Source organism: Calidris pugnax, unplaced genomic scaffold (assembly GCF_001431845.1).
Source record: "Calidris pugnax isolate Ruff unplaced genomic scaffold, ASM143184v1 scaffold39, whole genome shotgun sequence".
Classification (NCBI taxonomy): Eukaryota; Metazoa; Chordata; class Aves; order Charadriiformes; family Scolopacidae; genus Calidris; species Calidris pugnax.
The window spans coordinates 9,706,327-9,727,765 of NW_015090828.1; the positions used below are offsets into that span (position 1 = coordinate 9,706,327).

Below are 21,439 nucleotides of genomic sequence, written 5' to 3' on the forward strand. Positions count from 1 at the left end.
AAATACACATATATCCATGTGTGTTGGCTGTACTGGTTTAGGGAGAAAGCGACCACGGTCTCAAAAAACCTGGCACAATTTCGTGCATCCACCAAATTCAGGCTCTGCCCTCCCAAACCTTCCGGAGCTGCTTTTCAAATCCCACCCCGCTGGCAATTAAGCACCTGCTTAAAAAGGACTGTTTTTTAATTTACAGTATTTTTTATTGCGTCCAAAAAGAACCCCAGCAATCCCCACGTTCTAAGGCAGTTTCAGGGCTCACCCCTCCCCTCCCCACACCCCCAATTTTTTTTTTGGGAAAACAGTCTTTTTTTTAATTTTTCTCCTCTCCCCCTCCCCAGGAGAAAGCAGCTGGGGGGATGGGGGTTGGGAGGGTGGTGTGTCCCCCCCCCTCCCTTGCCCTGACCCTACACGAAGTCCCCACGGAAGGGGCGGGAGGTGGCCCCTTGTGCCTGCCAGCGGCCCCGCAGCGTGCACAGGGGTTTGTCCTTCAGGCTCTCCAGCTCTGGGAAACCCAGCTGGTTCAGGATCTCGTAGACCCCGGCCACTGCTGCCACCTAAAAAACAGAAGGGGAGAAGAAGAAGAGAGATTTAACTTTCCTCACCCCCCCCTTTACCACCTTCCACCCCGCAGCATCCTCAGAATCCTTTTTCCACCTCCCCGTGTTGAAGAAGAGGAGGGGGAAGGTGCCCACCATCTATCTCCCCCTCAATCCAGGTATCTGCCTGTCTCCCCCAGCCCCCCCTCGCCCCCCCCCAGCTTCCCTCCAGCCACGGTTTATACATTTCATAAGCTGCTTCCTCACCGCCGGGGTCAGCCTTCCCAGGGTTTGTTGGCTTTGGCTCCCTTCTGCCAAAAAGCTACAATGGCCCCCTTGTTTTCACTAAAAAAATGCAGATTATGCAGCAGGAAGGGGCGCTTTGGGGGGTCAAAGGCTCCTTTTTTTTATCTGCAGGCTGGGTGTATTTCCCCCCTCCTACAAACAGGGGGTTTGATGTAAACCCACTTGTTATAAAGATGCTGCATTCAAGATGTTTTTAAACCCAGCCCCGGGTGAGCATCATCTCCACAACACAACGGTCCAAGCCTCCACCACCAGGCAATGCAAACACCAGCATAACAGGGATGCCATGCCGGGGTGGGCACTGGCTGCCACCACCCCCCCATTCCCCCCCCAAAAATCCCTTTCTGACGAGCTGGGGCTGGAGAGAGGAGGGGTGATGGTGAGCGGAGCCGGCAGCCGCCGCTTTCATCTCCCTGCCCGGCGGATCAAACGTGCCAATACGAATTAGCAGCAAGTGAAGGGATGAGAGGGATGAGGAGTTGGTTTGGTTTTTTTTCCCCCCACAAAGGCCAGTGCTGCCCTGCAAACGCAGGGCAGGAGAATCTAATCACTGCATAATGAAATTTTGTGAAAATACTACAAATACAGGGAACGCGGGGTCTCTCCCCATCTCCCCATTCCATTTTTTAATTTTTTTTCCAGCTGGCTCCCAATTTTCTCCGATGCCCAACGCCAGCATCCCCATCCTCCCGGGCTCTCTCTCCCCACTGCCCGCCCCAGGCCAGGCAAGGCAAAGCTGGGCTGCTTTTAATTATTCTTTTCTTTCACTCCCCCCGCACCTTTTTGGCTGCAAAGAGACCAGAGGTGAGTTTAGGCACAAGGAGAGGCAGCCAAGCTACCCAAACCAGACAGAAGACCCCGGGGTTGAGGGGGGAGGTTGGCTGGTGGCCTCCCAGCCCCAGATGTTGCAATCACAACACCGGGGAACTCAAAAAAAGGGCAGGTTTGGGGCAGGTGGTGCACCCTATTCACATGGTGGGGATGCCACCCCCATCCCCAGTGGTGAGACAGCCCGGTGAGATGGGAGCTCGCCCAGAGCAAAGGGACCACATGCGATGGCTCCAAGCACCATCCAAAAATCCTATCTAAAATAAGGATGGGGATGTGAAAGGGACTTGGGGGTTCTGGTGGAGGAGAAGCTGGACATGAGCAGGCAGTGTGCAGCTGCAGCCCAGAAGGCCAATCGCATCCTGGGCTGCATCAAAAGATGCGTTGCCAGCAGGTCCAGAGAGGGGATTCTGCCACTTTGCTCTGCTCTGGTGAGACCTCACCTGGAGTGTTGTGTGCAGGTCTGGAGCCCTCAATATAAGAAGGACATGGACCTGATGGAGCGGGTCCAGAGGAGGGCCACAAGGATGATCAGGGGGATGGAGCACCTCTGGGGATGGAGCACCTCTGCTACGAGGACAGGCTGAGGGAGCTGGGGTTGTTCAGCCTGGAGAAGAGGAGGCTCCGGGGAGACCTAATAGCGGCCTTCCAGTACCTGAGGGGGGCTACAGGAAGGCTGGGGAGAGCCTGTTTAGAAAGGCCTGCAGTGACAGGACGAGGGGCAATGGCTTCAAGCTGGGGGGGAACAGATTTAGACTGGAGATGAGGAGAGGGTTCTTCACTGTGAGGGTGGTGGAGCACTGGAACAGGTTGCCCAGGGAGGTGGTTGAGGCCCCATCCCTGGAGATATTCAAGGTGAGGCTCGACGAGGCCCTGGGCAACCTGGTCTAGTTGGGGGTGTCCCTGCTGACTGTGGGGGGGTCGGACTAGATGACCTTTGGAGGTCCCTTCCGGCCTGGGCAATTCTATGATTCTATGTGCTCCCCAGCACCCTGCAAATCTGAGGTAGATTGAGGTCTTGCTGGTGGCTCAGGCAGGCAAAGCCTCACCTCACGCATCCAGAGGCTGAAGGGCCTCTGCCAGGAGTCCTTCTTCTCCAGATGCAGGTAGGCATTGAAGAGGATCAGGTAGATGTAGCGCTCCAGGTACTGCAGGCTCCTCAGCTGCAGCATCCGTGTCTCCTTCTCATCCTTGGCCGATCTCCCCTGAAAGGAGCACAAAAAAACCCAAAAAAAACCAGCTGAGGTGGTACCTGCATCGGGAGAGCATCCAAGAGTCAGCTCCTCCACCAGTCCTCATCCACAGTCCACATCCCACCAGGAGAATTTTGGGGAGGAAGGACCCACGGGGACCTCTTGTGCTAGGGAAAAGCCATCTATACCACCACACATCAGCCCCTCCAACCCCGTTACCCCCCTCAAAAGGAGCCCAAGCCCAGCCTGCAGACCCCACCTGGCCTCCAGCCAAGGAGGGAGGACCACTCTGGGGACAAAAATAAGCACATCCTTCCAGCCTGGTCTCTCTGTGGCCTGGCAGTCCAGGCTCTCATTACCTTGTGGTTTCCAGTGTATAAAAACTTCCCCTTTCACCGTCCCGACCTCAAAAATAGACAAGGGACTGCTAAATGCGTGGGGTGTGTGCCCAGGAGCCAGGAATAGATGCCCAGGTGCAAAGCGTCCCCGAAACCATGAGCTCCTGGACTCCAAAGCTTTTCCCTGGAAAATGAGGAAACGGCCTCAAGTTGTTCCAGGGGAGGTTCAGATTGGAGATTTGGAAAGATTTCTACACGGAAAGGGTTCTGAAGCCTTGGAATGGGCTGCCCAGGGAAGGGGTTGAGGCCCCATCCCTGGAGGTATTGAAAAGACAGGTTGACATAGTGCTGAGAGACATGGTTTAGTGATGGCTTTTATCAGAGTGAGGCTGATGGTTGGACTCGATGATCTTAAAGGTCCCTTCCAACCTGGACAATAAAAAGCCAGCCACCATAAGAGCCCCTAACCCCATAGTCAATCTCGCTGCATGCCCCACAGACCATCCCAAAGAGCAGCAATCCCTCGCTCTGCTGCCAGCACCAACCCCCTCCACTTTCTCTTGGTCCATTTCCACCTGGGGGCCATGAAAAAAATCAGTGTTTGTTCAACCCAATTCGTGGCAGCCCCAGGCAAGCGGTTCCACCCTTGGAAAAGTGTCTCCTCCGCAACTATCTGCCAGTATTTGCAGAGAGCAGATCCTATTATCCTGTTATTTATCACCTTACTATATTTGCTTATTTATTTTTTATGATATTATCCTACTATTTGTCATTTTATTCTGGCATTTATCTTTCATTCTCTTCTTTTCTTATATTAGCCTATATTTTCCTCCCAGTTAGGGCTGGGAAGGGATAGGAGCAAGCCCAAGCAAGTACCAGGGCACTTTTTCCTTCCCTCTCTTCACCCAAACCTCATATTTCTCCAAGCACTAACCACGGTTTAATTAAAAGTCCGTTAGGGTGATGCCTAGACTACATGATTCCCACAGCTCTCCTCTTCAAGCTGCCCACCACTGGGGAAAAAAAATACAAATAAATAAAAATCAAAGCATTTGCAGGCGTAGCCCTCTGGCCCAGCCAAATCCAACAGGAGGGGTGAAGCAGCCCAGAGGGAAATGCAAAATGCAGGAGGCAACAAAAGGCTCTTCCGAGGGCAGGGGGTGAGGGGGGAGCGGATGATTCCCTCCTTATCTTGCTTTCCCACTGGGCGAGTGGGATACGGCTGGTCCGGAAACAGGATACAGCCCCAGGAACACCCACGTGCCGGGAAGAGGGGCAAGGAGGTTGTGGGAATTATCTCCTGGGAAAAAAAAGGCAAAAAAACCCCAAAAACCCCACACCAGGAGCAGCCCGGCGATGATGCTCCACCAGGATCTTCCTCCTGGGACCCCCAAGGGCTGAGCCTATGGACACAGTGAGGAGGAGCCCGCAGCAAGGCAGGGGATCGTTTGGGATCACCCCAGAAAGCATAATTAAATCCATAAGCAGGCAGATGCTCGTTTAGCAAGGGAGGGTTGGGTGGTTGGGGTTTTTTTTGGCTCTGCAGCAGCAAAGCACACAATAAAGTGGGTGCGACTTCCCCCTGGCCACGTGGCCACCTCCCCGTAATGCATAAAGCGTGGGAGGGTGATCAAATAAAATCAGTTATCCCCAATAATTTCACAGCAGCTATTGCTGCAAATATTCAGTCTCCAGCAGCTCATCCCACAGAGCTCAGGTTCTCCCTCCCAGCCCCCCTAAAAAGGCAGAGAACCCCATAAACCAGGAGGCAAATGCCCAGAGAGTCACGGATGCTAATGGATGATTAAATGCTTCGGGGTTTTCTTACCCTGGTCAATCATTCACAGATATTAATTGAAAAGAGGGGATGATGGCAGCTGCCATCATGGCAAGACCATCACTGGGTCCATCCAGCCCAGACAAGGACAATGCCAAACCCCGAGCTCAACCCTTCCAATGCTCCTGAAGAAGCTGCACAGCTTAAAAAAACCCCACAAATCTAAAAAAAAAAATAATAATTATCCTTTCTCCCCTTCATCAACTGCACAGAAGCTACCAAATAAAACCAGGCTGTGGCCCATGGGCTCGGCTGGTCATAGGATGCCTCCTGCGTGGGCAGGGATGGGTGCCCTCCCAAAGATGGGTCCCTTCCTGAGCTCCCAGCCAGAGCAGCCTTCAGGGCTGGGAGCAGAACATGATGGACCAGCCCTGCCCTCTGCCGGCTGCACGCCGCGGGATGGCCAGGAGGCTGGCTGGGATCCTGGGTGGGATGCAGGATGGGTGCCGGGTGGGCAGGATGCTGGGTGGGATGCAGGAGGGCACCAGAACGGGCAGGATGCTGGGTGGGATGTGAGATGCCACCAGACAGGTAGGATGTGGGATGGCAAAAGATGAGCAAGATGCTGGGTGGGATGCAGAAAGGCACCAGAACCACCAGACAGGTGGGATGTGGGATGGCAAAAGATGAGCAGGATGCTAAGTGGGATGCAGGATGCTGGGTGGGATGAGGGTTGGTACCAGACAATTGGCATGTGGGATGCATGATGGCACCAGAACGGGCAGGATGCTGTCTGGGTGGGATGTGGGATGGCACCAGACAGGTGGGATGAAGGATGGCATAGGACAGATGACACAGAGATGAGCAGGATGCTGGGTGGGATGCAGGATGCTGGGTGGAATGTGGGTTGGTACCAGAACAGTTGGCACGTGGGATGCATGATGGCACCAGATGGGTGGGATGCAGGATGCTGGGTGGGCTGAAGGATGGCACCAGATGGGCAAGATGCTAAGTGGGATGCAGGAGGGCACCGGATATACATGGGATGCACAATAGCACCAGAACAAGCAGAACGCTGGGTGGGATGTGGGATGGCACAAAATGAGCAGGCTGCTGGATGGGATGCAGAATGGCACCAGAACGGGCAGGATGCTGGGTGGGATGCAGGATGGCATAGGACAGATGACACAGAGATGAGCAGGATGCTGGGTGGGATGTGGGTTGGTACTGGACAGTTGGCATGTGGGATGCATGATGGCGCCAGATGGGTGGGATGCAGGATGCTGGGTGGGATGCAGAAAGGCACCAGAATGGGCAGGATGCTGGGTGGGAGGCGGGATGGCACCATATGGGCAGGATGCTAAGTGGGATGCAGGAGGGCACTGGATAGGTGGTATGTGGGATGCACAATAGCAACAGAACAGGCAGGATGCTGGGTGCAATGTGGGATGGGACCAGACAGGTGGCATGCAGGATGGCACCAAATGAGCAGGATGCTGGGTGGGATGCAGAATGGCACCAGAACAGGCAGGATGCTGGGTGGGATGAGGGTTGGTACCAGACAATTGGCATGTGGGATGCATGATGGCACCAGAACGGGCAGGATGCTGGGTGGATGGGATGTGGGATGGCACCGGACAGGTGGGATGAAGGATGGCATAGGACAGATGACACAGAGATGAGCAGGATGCTGGGTGGGATGCAGGATGCTGGGTGGAATGTGGGTTGGTACCAGAACAGTTGGCACGTGGGATGCATGATGGCACCAGATGGGTGGGATGCAGGATGCTGGGTGGGCTGAAGGATGGCACCAGATGGGCAAGATGCTAAGTGGGATGCAGGAGGGCACCGGATATACATGGGATGCACAATAGCACCAGAACAAGCAGAACGCTGGGTGGGATGTGGGATGGCACAAAATGAGCAGGCTGCTGGATGGGATGCAGAATGGCACCAGAACGGGCAGGATGCTGGGTGGGATGCAGGATGGCATAGGACAGATGACACAGAGATGAGCAGGATGCTGGGTGGGATGTGGGTTGGTACTGGACAGTTGGCATGTGGGATGCATGATGGCACCAGATGGGTGGGATGCAGGATGCTGGGTGGGATGCAGAAAGGCACCAGAATGGGCAGGATGCTGGGTGGGAGGCGGGATGGCACCATATGGGCAGGATGCTAAGTGGGATGCAGGAGGGCACTGGATAGGTGGTATGTGGGATGCACAATAGCAACAGAACAGGCAGGATGCTGGGTGCAATGTGGGATGGGACCAGACAGGTGGCATGCAGGATGGCACCAAATGAGCAGGATGCTGGGTGGGATGCAGAATGGCACCAGAACAGGCAGGATGCTGGGTGGGATGAGGGTTGGTACCAGACAATTGGCATGTGGGATGTGTTGACGGCCCCAGATGGGTGGGATGCAGGATGCTGGGTGGGCTGAAGGATGGCACCAGATGGGGAGGATGCTAAGTGGGATGCAGGAGGGCACCAGATAGGTGGTACATGGGATGCATGACAGCACCAGATGTGCAAGACTGCTGGGTGGGATGCAGGATGCTGGATAGGATGAGGGTTGGTACCAGACAGTTGGCATGTGGGATGCAGGATGCTGGGTGGGATGCAGAAAGGCACCAGATGGGCAGGATGCTAAGTGGGATGCAGGAGGGCACCGGATAGGTGGTACGTGGGATGCATGATGGCACTAAACAAGCAGGATGCTGTCTGGGTGGGATGTGGGATGTCAACAGACAGGTGGTATGCAGGATGGCATAGGACAGATGACAGAGATGAGCAGGATGCTTGGTGGGATGCAGAAAGGCACCAGATGGGTGGGATGCAAGACGCTGGGTGGGATGCAGGATGGCACCACACGGGCAGGATGCAGGATGTTGCAGGAGGCAGGACTGCACCAGATCTGTGGGGTGCTGGCCAGGATGTGGAATGGCACCAGCCAGGCAGGATGCTGGCTGGGATGCTGGGTAGGACTCAGGGTGGCACCAGACAGGTGGCATGTGAGACAGCATGGGATGCAAGAGGGCACTGGATGACTACAACCGAAAGAGCCCTGGCACCTCTCTAGTGACATGCCAGAAAGCTTCAGCCAAAGCAGCCAGCAGCTTCAGCAGAGCTGGTCCCACTTCCCCTGGGATGAGGTGCCATGGCCTGGGGCCATCCCCAAGCTGCTGTGGAAGAGGGCACACTCACCTGCCGGTAGGTGCAGATGATGATTTCTCGGAGGTGGTAGTGCATGGGTGTCATGGTCTCACTGACAGTGTCCAGGGCCATGTCCACCTCCTTCTTTATCCGGTGACCATCAGGCAGGAGCTGGACCACTTTCATCACCACCTGGAGCATGGGTAAAAGCAGTAGAGGCTTCATCAGGTGCTTCCTCACCTCAACCTGACTGCTCCATTCCTGCCTGGGAGAGGACCCAGCCCCTCCAGACAAGCTGCTGTGGCTAAGGAGTGGGTTCAGTGGGGGATCCTGAAATAGGGTCAGGCCCAAGGACTCACCTCGAACTCCCCTTTGGTGTACTTGGCATCAGGCACACTCACGATTTCCTCCTCGCTCATCTCAGGGATGCCCTGGAACAGCCAAAGAAGATCTTTAGGGGCTGCACAGCCCCACGCCCGCTGCCCAACAGCTGAGCAGAAACACAGACCCCAAACCCAATCTGTCAGGACCCCAGGCATCCTCCATCTCCCCTCTGCATAGGCAGAAAAGCCTTAAAACTTTATGCCCATTTGCTCTGCAAGGGGTCCATGTCTCTCCAGCACTTAACCCTTTGTCCTGGGGTGGGTGGGAGCTCTTGGGAACAGGGTAAAGGCTCACCAGGGATGAACCCACACTTCTCCTGGAGTTCATTGGGGGTTAGACAGAGCAAGAAGCCAAGGAATAGGTGTCTTCCCCCCCCACCCAGCCCACCCTGGTCCTCCCCATGCTCCTTTTAGCTCTCCTGTTGTGTGATGCCTGCTGTGGGCTGTGCTGAACTTCCCCCAGCACCCCCCTGCTCCAGCCCTAGCCCCATGGAGAGCTCGGTACCCACGTTGAAGTGCCAGAGGGTGAGGACAGCGATGACCATGGCTGTGGTGGTCCTGCCCCGGCCGCTGGAGCAGTTGAACACGAAGGCTGCCCGCGAGTCCTCGGCCAGGGCACTCTTCATCGCCTCCAGCAGCCGGTCAAAGTCCTGTCAGGAGCAGAGCCAAGGGGTTTTGGATGGGTGCAGCCCACCTCCCTTCCCCACCATGGGATCCCCCTTGTCCAGCAGCCTCCAGCTCTTCACTCCACGTGCCAGGTCTAGCCCAGCAGCCTCCCCTCCATCCCCAGGCAGCTGAAGACACCCAAGGTCCCCACGCAGCATGTCCCAGGGGACTCTCCCTAACCCCATGTCCTGGGTTGAGAGACACAGGACTAACTTTTCTTCTAATACTGGGGAAAATTGCACTTCTAGAAGACTCTAGTGTCTGAATTTGTGAAAATATTTACTTTATAGCCAGCCAGGCTCTGTGGGATTCAAGGTCTTAGTGGTTTTGAGCCTTGCCAGGTGCAGGGACAAGGAGGAGCAAGGCCTGGGCATTTGACCCAGGCTGGCCAACAGGTTTATTTCATACCATGAACGTCACATTCAATATAAATTAGAAAAATTTGCTGCGTAGGGGGCTCTCCCTTGATGGCAGCAGGTCCAGACAACTCCTTGCCCCGGTGTCGGAGCCCTGAGGCCTTCCCTTCCTCCTGAAGCCATTGCGCTGGCAGTGTCCGCCATTTGCTGTCCCTGCTGGGAGTGCACAGCTTCCTACTGATATAACTGGCTGAGTATAATTCCTGTATCTTATATCAGTATCAGGATTAATACTGGTTCTTTAGTATTATTGTTAACTATTTAGTTTTAGTCTATTAAATCTATTTATATTTCAACCCTTGTGTTTCCTTGTGTTCCCCGATTCCCCTTTCCGGGTGGGGAGGGGTCATCGGGTGATAGAATAATTGTCTAAACGACAATAGATTGTTATGGGTTTTCTCAAACCATAACACCCCAGCAAGCACCCCATACTGAGCCAGGGCACACCATCGTAGTCCTGGGGCTGGGTGGCACCAAGCACCCGAGTGACGTTCACCCCACAACAGCAAGGATGGCTTGGGAAGGAGGTGGCAACACCATCCCATCCCCCAGGGAGGGTACCTTCTCCTTGGGAGCACAGAAGTCCGGGATGGGGATGCGGTGGTACGTCAGCCCCTGGCAGGCATTTTTTTGCTGGCTGAATATCTCCTGCGTGGTCAGGCAGCTCTTGAACATCTTCATCTGCTTCTCCGCCTCCAGGTATACCTCCAGCCATTTCTGGCACTTCAGCAGGTCACCCTTCAGGGTAGTCTCTAGTTTCTGCAGAGGATGGAGAAACCCTCACGTTAAGACCCACTCCTTTTTATTTTTTTCAGGATTTAAATTATTATATTTTTTTTTTCCGAATGCAGGCTGCCCCCTCTCAAACACCCTGCAGCCAACACAAAACCCCACTTCAGGTTCTGTCCACCTCTTCTGCCCAGCACCATGGTCCTCAGTGCTTGATGGGAAGCTCAGAAGCATCATCTCCCACCACCCGGGCAGCTCCTCCACGTGACCGCCCTGCTGTTGGCAGCCAAGCTCCTCCGCTGCCTGTCTCCTCTGGAAACCCAGCTGGGAACATCTGCTCTCCTTTCCCCGGGTGCCTTTTACCCTGGCTTTCAAGCCACGCTCTAAATTCTTCGGAGGGAGGATCTCCGCTTCGCTCTGCCTTGGCAAACTCTTTGCAGAGTGACAGCGAAGTCAGGAGGGACTCCTTTATTTTTGCAGTGTGATAAAAAGCAGGTGGAGTGGCTGGTGGTGCATCATCCGGGCTGTCCCCAGCCTCCAGCAGACACGGAGAACACCACCCAAGCACAGCACCTAATAACAACCACTGCCCCTCATTGTCAAAATGAGAAAAAAACCACCCAAACAAGCACCTCCAGGCAGTGAGGGACTATCAAAGCCCGTGGACATCACCCACCAGGGCTCCTGGGAGGAGGAAATCAGCCCTTCCTGGCCAGGCAGGAACCCCCAGCATCTCCCCAGTGGGTAGGAGCTCACCTCCAGCTGCTGGGGCGAGGCGGTGGGCACGGGGATTAGTTCCTCCAAGTGCCCGGGCTCCCGTAGTGTGTAGATCTGTTCGTTCCCCTCCAGAACCACTTCTTCCCGGAGGCTGATCCAGACAATGCGGGCGTGCTTCCTCTTGGCATCCGTCAGGTAGCGCAGGACGCTCCCCAGGGTCTAGGAGGAGGTGCAGGCAAGGATGAGGGGTGGGCTGGGAGACCACTGTGGGCCACCTTGCCCTCTGCAGGCCGCCTGCCCCTCACCTTAGAGCTGGGCTGAGCCATCCCATAGACGGGCATCTTGGGCACCCGTCGGAAGTTGGCCACGCTCATCTCCTTGGCGGTGCTCAGCACGTCCGGGCAGAAGCGTTCATCTGCCACCTGCAGCAGAGCAAAGCCTGGGCAACAGGTATCGTCGTCCGTCCCCCCCCAAGCATTCCACCTCTCACCCATTGTCCCCACTCGGGAGAAGTCCCCAAAACCCTTCCAACCCCAGCAATTCAGGGCTCAAAGCCACATGGCTGCATTTCAAAGGTGGGAGATGTTCCTCTTGCCGCAACGCCATGCCAAAGCAGCAGCAAGCCACCAACAGGTCTGTCCTCCTGCCACAGCCACCCAGGAGCACCAAGAAAGGTGAACCTGAAGCTAAGCTTGCAGCTCAGGCTCATTTTACGGGGTGTTCCACCATCCCCAGGGTCTGTGGGGCTGGACGCATCAGTGTGCACAGGGGGTCTCTGGCCACACATCCATCCTTGCCAAGGATGCAGGTAGGACATGGACCTGGACACCCCAAGATGGACCTGGACACCCCAAGATGGACCTGGAGAGCCCAAGACTCAGCACCTGCCCTACAACAGGGAAGCCCTTTGCTTCTCCTACCCCACTGAACCCCTTTGAGGGCCAAGCATCCCTGGAAGGTGCCGTTTCCAAGGGATACCAAGGAGCCACCAGCCCCATCCCTACATCCAGGACGGGTACCCACCAGCACTCGCATCCCCTTGGTGATGAGGTCCCCCGTGATGGTGAGCTCCGAGGAGTTCATCTCCGCCTGCAGCCGGTAGAGCTCGGGGTGTCGACACATCCACCTGCTGAAGCTGAGGGCAAAGCCCAGGGGGTACTGCCAGCGGGGGGGCCGGGGGGGAAACGCGCCGTCAGCCTGGGCTGGCACCCCCTGCCCAGACACAAACCCACCACCACCCCACCAAAGAAACCTGCATTCGCTTGGGAAACTCGGAGGCAGAGACCCCTTCCCTCCCACCACACACCAAATTTAAAAAAATTAAAAAAAAGGAACAAAGGAGCGGGGGGTTTGGGATGGTGGGTTTTTGGGGTTTTTTTTTACCTGCTCGTGAAGGTAGTAGTTGAAGGTAATCAAGTAGAAATAGCGTTCGAGGCTCTGCAAAGTCCTCTGCAGGAAATACTCTTTGGTGCTGCTCCCCTGAAAGCCAAGGCAGGTGGGATGTGTGACCCCCCCCCCCCCCAAAACACCCACAGCCTCCAGCAGACAGGGAGGCTGGGGAAAAAAAATCCCTACGCACCCTCCTCTGCTGCCGGCTTAGAAGAGGGTCAAGCAAGCAGCAAACAGGCCTGGGGCATGGTTTTTTTCTCAATATAGCAGTTTTTTGGGGGGAAAAGGGGCAAAACCACCATTTAAGACTCTCAGAAGGTTTTTTGCGTATTCCTCCTTCCGAATGAGAAGCGGGGGGGTGAGGAACTACAAAACCCAATCCGGAACAGTTTTTTAGGCTTTTTTTTTCCCCCCTTGAACTGAAACATTCCGAATTTTCCATATTAAAGGATGCTTAAAGACATAAATCTGCGTTTTCAGCTCAAACAAAACCTTCCCCTTAGCCCAAGGACACACCAGGAGCGGTTCCAACTGGATCCGAGGTGGGGATACACTGTCCAGATGCTACTGGGAGACTCAAACCCAGTAGGGTTTGAGGGGGCTGGTTAACCCAAGGTCATTTCCCCACCCCAGCCACCTCCGTGGCCTTCAGCCGAGATGCTCCAAGGGCAGCATCCCCCTGGAGAGAGAGGTGCCAGCGATGCTGTGGGTAGGGATGTGGGGAGCCTGGTGGAGACATCACCTCCCAGCCCCATGCTCCAGGTAACGTGAGGAACAGTCAGGGACCTCTCAGGAACCCCCCTTCCATCTGCCTTTGAAGCCCAGTAGGACCCCAACAACCCACTCCAAGATCTCATGGCAGGTGACAGATGAATGAAGAGTGATGCTAGAAAAGCTTAAATAAAAGGAAAATGAGCTTATTAAAAGACATAAGCGACTCGCCCCGTAATATCCTCCATTTCCAAGCGTTTCCACTTTCCCTTCATCCCCAAAAGCACCCCAGTGCCTATGTAGCTGGCTTCAAGCAAGCTTCCCAGCCCCCGTCCAACGCTAGACAAGCTTAAATAAGAGGAAGATGAGCTTATTAAGAGACATAAGCCACTCGCTCCATAATATCCTCCATTTCCAAGTGTCTCCACTTTCCCTTCGTCCCCAGAAGCACCCCAGTGCCTATGTAGCTGGTTTCAAGCAAGCTTCCCCCCAACCCCGTCCCCTCCTCCTCATCTTCATCATCACCTGCCCAAACCAGGCGTGTGCCCCAAAATAGCAATCTCCTCCCAGGGACACAAGCTCAAACCCGCAGGATTTTCCAGAATTCAGAAACCACCCCCACGTCGCCTCGGGCCAGGGGTTTGTACATCCTTGCCAACAAATGAAGCCACGAGGCTGGCACCAGTGAAGGGGCACCCACCACAGGATCCACAAGCACCCCCGGAGAGCCCGTCAGGACCAAATCCCCCCCTTCACCCCCCCAACCTGGGGGAACGATGAAAAAATTCTGTAAAATGGGCTCGTACGTGGAAGGGGGGGTGGGCTTGGCAAGTGGGGCTCGCACATCTCTGGCATTCCGCGGCTGACTCATGAATATTTACTTGTTCTCCACCAGAAAAAATCCAGCCCCACTGTCGTTTATCAAGAGGTAGGGCTGGGGAAAACTCAAAATAAAGCCTGGGGGGATGGAGCCCTGCCGGGTTCCGGCGACAAAAACTAGCCCTTGCGCTCTCCCCCGAGGTAAATCTCTTCGTATTCCCCCAAAATAGGCTTTGGATGAAAAGAGGGATGATGTGCTGGGCGTTTCAGCTCTGGAGAGCTGGGGTCCTCAGCATCCCACCCCTCAGTACCCACCCCTGCATCAGCATCGCTTGAGGACTTAAATCTCCACTTTTATCCCCAAACACAGGGGGGAAACCCACAGTCCAGCGTGAGATCGTTCTTCTGTGCCCAGAAAAGCCTTTCCTCTCCCCAAAAGGCAAGAGGGGCTCCACCAGCTCACCCAGCAAAGCCCCCCCTTCCCCTACATCAGGTACCACCTGCAGCCCCTCCAGCCCTACCAAAGCCCAGGCTGGTTTTTGATGATGGAGCACCGGGTCCTCTCCTTTCCTCATTCCCCCCTCCCAAGTCCCCCCCCAGCACATTTTCCTGGCCCCTTGCCATTGTTTAAACCTGCTCTCACTCCATGCAGACTTCAAATAAACACTCCTTGCTCCTAATTTACGGCAGTCCCCCCCTGGCCGGTTGTTTCCCTGTCGGGGAGGATGACATAGAGCAGCCTTCCTCGGCGGGGAAGAGTCAGGGAAAAGCTTTCAAGGCAGCAGGAAAACCCCCTGCCCCATGCTCAAGCTACTCCCTCCTAGACAAGAAATCATCTGGCATCACAAACAGGCAGCACCAAACATACCCAAACCCACCCTAAAGTGGGGGTAAAATTTGGAGCTTGCCATTAAATGCCAAAAAAAAAAAAAAAGTGCTAGTAAAGGCTTTATTTTTCCCCCCTACTTAGTCATCTTCATGGTGGTCTTCTGCTCCAGCCTGCTTTGGCTGCACAGTGCCTGTTTTTAGGTTGCCCTTTACAACCAGCCTCGGCACTTTCCACTCCACGTCCAGCATTTCAATGGGAAAATGAATCTCCAAATTAATTAATGGGATGGGGGCAGCGCTTCCATCTGAGCATCCTCCCTCTACCAACTAAAAGAGGAGCCCCCCCGAGTCGGACGGGGGAGACCACGGCTTCCCAGGATGGAAAACCACCCTGATGGCTTTTCAAAACACAGCAGGGGAAAAAAAAACAACAACAAAAAAACCCTATCTACAAATAGGGAAGCTTGACCTTGAGTGACTAGATTTGCAGGAAAACCTCTAAGCAACAAGCCCTCCCAGCTCCCGAGGACTTTTACCAACCAAGCTGGTATCGATTTTCCAATTTTAGAGCTGACGAAACAAGGGCACAGGATAGTATTTGCCCCCGAGGTCAGCTACCAGAAGCAAAGCTGAAGCCCAAACCAGCCTGCTTTCCCCCAAATCCCGGCCTGCTCCATTTTATGGCTCTTAAACAATTGGGGGGGAAAAAAAGAAAACAAAATATAAATGAAAAAAAATAAAAGAGAAGCTCTGTAACCTTCCAGGTTTCACGTCCCTGGGAAAATTTTCAGCTCACAGGAAGCTTCAGATTTCCAGAATTTACATTCTTCTCATCCCCACACAAAAACAGCTTGATAAATGACCCCGCGGAGACCAGGCGGCTTGCAGCCGAGCTGATCCTCTCGTTAACGCACCTGGATCTGATAGTCCTCCCCGATCCCTTCCAGCTTCTTCTTGTACTCGTAGATGGCTTCCTTCATGTTGTGCATCTCCGAGCAGGAGGCAATGGCACCATCCACCTTGAGAGGAGCAAGCAGAAAGCCTCTCAGTGACACCCAGATGGGGGGCAGACCAGCCTCACGCCCTCCCACCCACCCCACCAGCACCATCTTACCTCCTCGACTATCTGCTGGCCTTTGGGGACCATCTCGATGAAGGTCTGGATGACCCGTAGCTTGTCCCTGGGAGCTGTTTTAGATGGGTGGGGGAGGCTGGGGTGGGAGAAGGAGGAGATTAAACCGGTACCAGGGGCAAGGGCGTCCCCCCCCGCCCCAGTCCTGGGGGCTGCCCCACTTACTCAGGCTTCTGGGCAGCTCCTCGGTGGTGGTGGAGGAGAAGGGTGCCCATGGCCATGGCCAGGTTGGTCCTGCCCACACCAGTCTGGCAGCCGAAGAGCAGTGCCGGCGGGGGTCTGCCAGGGTCCCGCAGCAGCAGGCTGGGACTCTCCTAGGAGGGAGGGACAGAAGAATGGGGACCACAGGAGCATCCAGGAGAGCTGGATCTGCCACCACAACGGCCAGCATGGAGGTGACAGCCCTGCCCAGGTGTAGATGGGTGGGTGGCACCTCCCTGTTGCTCAGGGGATGGCACAGATGGATCGGGACAGCACAACAGGTGGTCCATCCACTGCGTCCCCATGCCCTCCCCAGCCACCGGCAGACGTTGACCTGTCCACTCCACCTGAGATGTTCCCACCACCAGCGCCCAGGCTGCTGAGATGAAAACTCCCAGGCTCAAAAAAAGAGAAGCCCCACCATCAAAAGCCCTTGCACCGAATCCAGATCATTTCTTCCAAACCTGTTTAGGGAAGCGCCACCTGCCCAGGGATGCTGGGAGGTGGCAAGGGATGGCCACCTCCAGCCAGGGGTAGGGACAGGCAGCTGGAGAACATGGACTTCTCCAGCAGGGTACACAGCAATGGGAACGGGATGCAACTGTGGGCGTCCTCTAACAGGTAGCATCAAGCCAAACACAGAAAATGGTCTCAGGAAGTCACACTTCCTGACATGGCACCCCTGCTGAGGCGCAGGAGCAAATTCCAACCCAACATGGCCCCACAGACCAGGTGCTTTTTCCCAGCTTACCCTGAGGAAGTGGATGAAAGCGTCAAACTGTTCCTCCAAAGGGGCTCCCTCAGTTGGCAGAGGCAGTCGGTGGTACCTGCAGGGCACGGGGACAGCCCTTGTTAGGAGGATGAGGCCATGGGGGGACTTTGTCCCCACCACGGTGGAGGACATGTGGCTGAAAAGGGTAGCAAGAGCCCAGCTTGCAAAAGCAAAGCCACCGAGCACACATGAGGAGGAAGAGGAGGAGGAAGGGCAGCACCTGTAGGAGGGCAGAAGGAAGACGGGTCTGCGGTAGACCTCCTCCGTCACCTGGATGTCCTCCTCACACTGCACCCGCACGGTGTGGGGCTCGTCCCGCAAGCGCTCGATGTCGTTGTAGACATAGTAGACACTCTCACTCAGCTGGGCGAAGTCGTGGATCTAGCAGAAATGGGGACCACCATCAAAACCCGCGGGGCACCCACCAGCTCCGACAACCCTTCTTCAAGCCAGGGGGATGCACGTAACCCATTGTTGTTGGGGTGAAGACCCCTCTCCTAGCCCACCTCACCTCCTTGCGGATGGCCACCTCCAGACTCTCCGCCCGCAGCCCCCGCTGCAGGTTCTCGTGCAGGTTCTCCTTGCCCCGAGGAGTGTAGGACACAAAATCCCCCTCCAATCGCAGGAAGACCACGGGCTCCTCGCGGACGCAGAAGAAGACACACTCCTGCAAAGAGGTAGGGGGGAAGTGGCTGCCCAAAAGCTTTCCTACCCTTTTCCACCCCAGTTTCCCCCCTTCCTACCAACCTTGTGGCCCTCTCTCTGCAGCTTCTGCAGCACGAGCTTGAAGCCATTGAGGCTGGGCTGCCCCATGCCGAACACGGCGTGACCTCCTTTGGCTTGTCGGAAATTGGGAGCGCCGCAGCTGCCAGTAGTGTTCAAGACGTCTAGTTTGCCATATACATCCCTGACCATGAAATATTTCCCCTGCAGAAGAAAGACAGGCAGAGAGAAGGTGGGGAAGAAGCAGATTTGAGGGAGGAGGCTTGAAGGCAGCTGGGAAGAGAAGGGGCTTTTTCTTGGAGACCTTTAAAATTAGCCCCAAAAGACCTTGAGGCCCCCAAACCCCGTGAGTTTGGTGTGGGACAGCAGAGATCACAGAATCACGGAATCTTCATGGTTGGATGGGATCTTTGAGATCATCAAGTCCAAACACACACACAAAAAAACCCAACAACAAACCAAAAAAACCCACACAAAGAGACACAAACCAACAATCTTGGGCGCTAGAGCATGCCCTGAAGTGCCATGTCTACACGTTTCTTCAATACCTCCAGGGATGGTGACTCCACCACCTACCTGGGAAGGCCCTTCCAGTGCCTGACCACCCTCTCAGTCAAATAATTGTTCCCAATATCCAATCTAAACCTCCCCTGCCCCAACTCCAGATCCTTTCCTCTGCTCCTGTCATTATTCCCTTGGGAGAAGAGGCCAACACCCACCTCTCTACACCCTCCTTTCAGGGAGCTGTAGAGGGCAATGAGGTCTCCCCTCAGCCTCCTCTTCTCCAAACTAAACATGCCCAGTTCCCTCAGCCTCTCCTCGTAGGACTTGTTCTCCAGACCCCTCACCAGCTTGGTGGCTCTCCTCTGGACACGCTCCAGCACCTCAACGTCCTTCCCATAGCGAGGATGCTCACCTGCACAAGGTAGTGTTCCAGCGTGGCCTCCGAGATGCGCCCCACCGTGTAGTTGGCCTTCAGCAGGTCATCGTGGATCTGAAACTCCTCCCTGCAGTTGTACCTGCAAAAGCCACGTGAGGAGGATGGGGTGTTTTGTCCTCACCACAGTGGAGGACATGTGGCTGAAGAGGGCATCAAGAGCCCAGCTTGCAAAAGCAAAGCCACCGACCACACATGAGGAGGAGGAGGAGGAGGAAAGGCAGCACCTGTAGGACAGAAGGAAGAGGGAAGGGAAGGAGAGGGAAGGGAAGGAGAGGGAAGGAGAGGGAAGGAGAGGGAAGGAGAGGGAAGGAGAGGGAAGGAGAGGGAAGGAGAGGGAAGGAGAGGGAAGGAGAGGGAAGGAGAGGGAAGGAGAGGGAAGGAGAGGGAAGGAGAGGGAAGGAGAGGGAAGGAGAGGGAAGGAGAGGGAAGGAGAGGGAAGGAGAGGGAAGGAGAGGGAAGGAGAGGGAGAGGAAGGAAAGGGAAGGAGAGGGAGGAAGGAAGGCAAATAATGGCGTAGGTAAAGATTAAGAAAAAACCCCACCAATATTTAGGGAAGAGGGTTCATTAAAAAAAAAAAAAGAAAGAGGTCTGGAGTGGCAAGAGGACTTACGTGATGACCACGGGCGCCACTTTGTTGGTGATGATGGACTTGGCCTTGTTGTTGTGGAGCCCCAGGGTCTGGAAGGAGTGGATGCTGAGGGAGCGCTGGTCCTCCATGCTGCCGTCGCCCGCGGCCCCGCTCTCCGGAGGGGATGCCGAGACTGCCTGCTGCGCCGCGCTGGCCGTTGTACCCATCATCCGCGGGCTGTGCTGGAGCAGGGAGGCAGCACAGCCACCACGAGGAAAACAAGGAGAGAGGGAGGGAGGGAGAGAAGGAGGGAGGAGGAATGATTTTTTTAATATTTTTTTTATTTTTTTTTTTCCCAGCCGCTCCCGTTTTAGGAAAGGGAAAAAAAAAAAAAAATCTCAGGCGGGTGCCAAGGAGAGACCCGTTTGGGAAGAAACATTAACCCTCCCACCCCTGCAAAGGATTTTCTTCCTCCCTGCCTGCTTGCTCCATCTGGGATGGTCCGGACCCGGAGCAGCCAAAAATGGGAGGTGGGGAAAAAAAAAAAATGCTGGATCCATTTTTGCCCCCAAACCTGCTGACTCAGCAGCTGGCACTGTGGAGGGACACAGCGGGACAGCCCTTCGCCTCATCCTCTGCTTTCCCAGCCCCTGTAAACCGCCTCCAGGGTCCCTCCCCAGGTGGAAAACACTTGAACAGCCAGTAAATACTACTAAATATTTAGATATTTAGGATTTAGGAGGTGTCCAAAGGGGTGAGCAAGACTTGGGGAGGTCACTCCCCCATCCGGGCCGTGCACGTGTGGACACATGGATGCACGTGGAGGCAGAGGAAGAGGAGGGGAAGGCATTTTGCACCCTTAGAAGTTGTGGGAGGCAGCGAGGAGGAAAGGTGGCCCCCACACAGTAATAAATAACCCTGCAGCACTGAAAAACCCCCTTCGTTACCCCCTGAGAACCCCCATCCATCCAGAGCCTCGGGGCAGAGGGATGAGGGGATTCCTCCAGCTATTAATGAGCAAACCTGAGAGCAGCCAGCTATTCCCAGACCGGAGCAGCACCCTCTCCCCCCAAAGCAGGCAGGGGACCCCAAAAACAGACAGGGAGCTCATCCCTAAAGAAGGAGGAAAGCAAAAAGGGCTGGCCCTGGGGCGGGGAGGCTGGTGAGGGGCCAGGAGCATCCTGCCACACTCCACCGGTCCAGGACAATGCGCCGACTGTCTGCACCGTCCTGGGAACCAACTGGAGGGAGGGATGGCAAGGGGGTAGCCTGGAAAAAAAAAAAAAAAAACGAAAAAAAAAAAACAACCCAACCTTCTGCCCATCCCTACCAAGAGAGTCCCTGATAAAAATCTCTGCGGCACGGGGAAGAAGGCTGGCAGCATCCAACAGGGGATGGTACCTGCTGGGTGGAGATGCACCAGGCTGGGGAACCCAGGGTGGGTTTAATCCAGCCCTAAAAATGCTTCTACAGCTGCTCCTGCTGCTTTGCAAGCAGTAGAGGATCAGCCCCCCTTGCTGCACGCCCGGGGAATGCGATGCCCCCAGCAGCTGCAAATGCTTCAAGGGGGGATAAAAAGCCTCCGGAAAACGTGCTATTTTGAGACGGCCGTGCCCCAAGCACAGCTTTTTTTCCCCTCCTCCCCATCTTCCTTCCCTGCTCCGCAGAAAACTTGTTGCTCTGCTGTGAATTTTCTGCACCATTAGGCAGCCCGGTTTCTTTTACACACAAGAGAAGGAGGGGGGGGGAGAAAAAACCCAAAAATACAAAAACCCAGCTGTTTCAGGCCGGCCCCATTTCTCCCAGCCCCTTTATGCTTTTTCTTTCGCGTAAACATTGTTGGGGCAAAAATAAAGAAAAAAAAAAAAAAGAAAAAAACCCCAAAATACAAAAACCCAGCTGTTTCAGGCCAGCCCCATTTCTCCCAGCCCCTTTATGCCTTTTCTTTCACATAAACATTGTTGGGGCAAAAATAAAGAAAAAAAAAAAAAAAAGAAATATATATAGGGAGGTTTCAAGTGTTTCAGAGCAGGTGCTCGTGGCTTTGGAGAGTTCAGCCAGGGAGCAGGAGAGAGGGGGGGTGTTCAGCCAGGACACTTTTTTTCCCCTTTTTCCCCCCCTTATTTTGCTCAGAATCGGTGTTATCTTTTCAAAAGCAGCCAGTGCAGCCCCACAAGCCATACCCAGCCCTCGGGCTTTGCTCCAGCATCCCCACACTGGAGGGGGGAGGGATGGATATTCACTCCCCAATTTGCCAGCAGGCAGCTTCTGAATTTCTTTCGTCCTTTCCCCCCCCCCCCCCCCCC

At 55.0% G+C, this 21,439-nt stretch overlaps 1 protein-coding gene across 1 annotated transcript; it reads right to left on the minus strand.

Annotated features, from left to right (window-relative positions):
- Positions 1-275: 275 nt before the first annotated feature.
- PALD1 (phosphatase domain containing, paladin 1) lies at positions 276-19,375 on the minus strand. Its single transcript, XM_014940585.1, has 19 exons — positions 19,176-19,375; positions 18,542-18,644; positions 17,650-17,829; positions 17,414-17,569; positions 17,123-17,283; positions 16,882-16,957; positions 16,095-16,243; positions 15,912-16,008; positions 15,712-15,816; positions 12,434-12,529; positions 12,074-12,208; positions 11,356-11,472; positions 11,090-11,269; positions 10,166-10,363; positions 9,032-9,172; positions 8,499-8,570; positions 8,191-8,331; positions 2,723-2,878; positions 276-557 (listed from the first exon to the last, which is right to left on the minus strand). The coding sequence occupies exons 1-19, from the start codon at positions 19,361-19,363 to the stop codon at positions 408-410; spliced, it is 2,601 nt and encodes an 866-aa protein (XP_014796071.1). The 5' UTR covers positions 19,364-19,375; the 3' UTR covers positions 276-407.
- Positions 19,376-21,439: the final 2,064 nt, after the last annotated feature.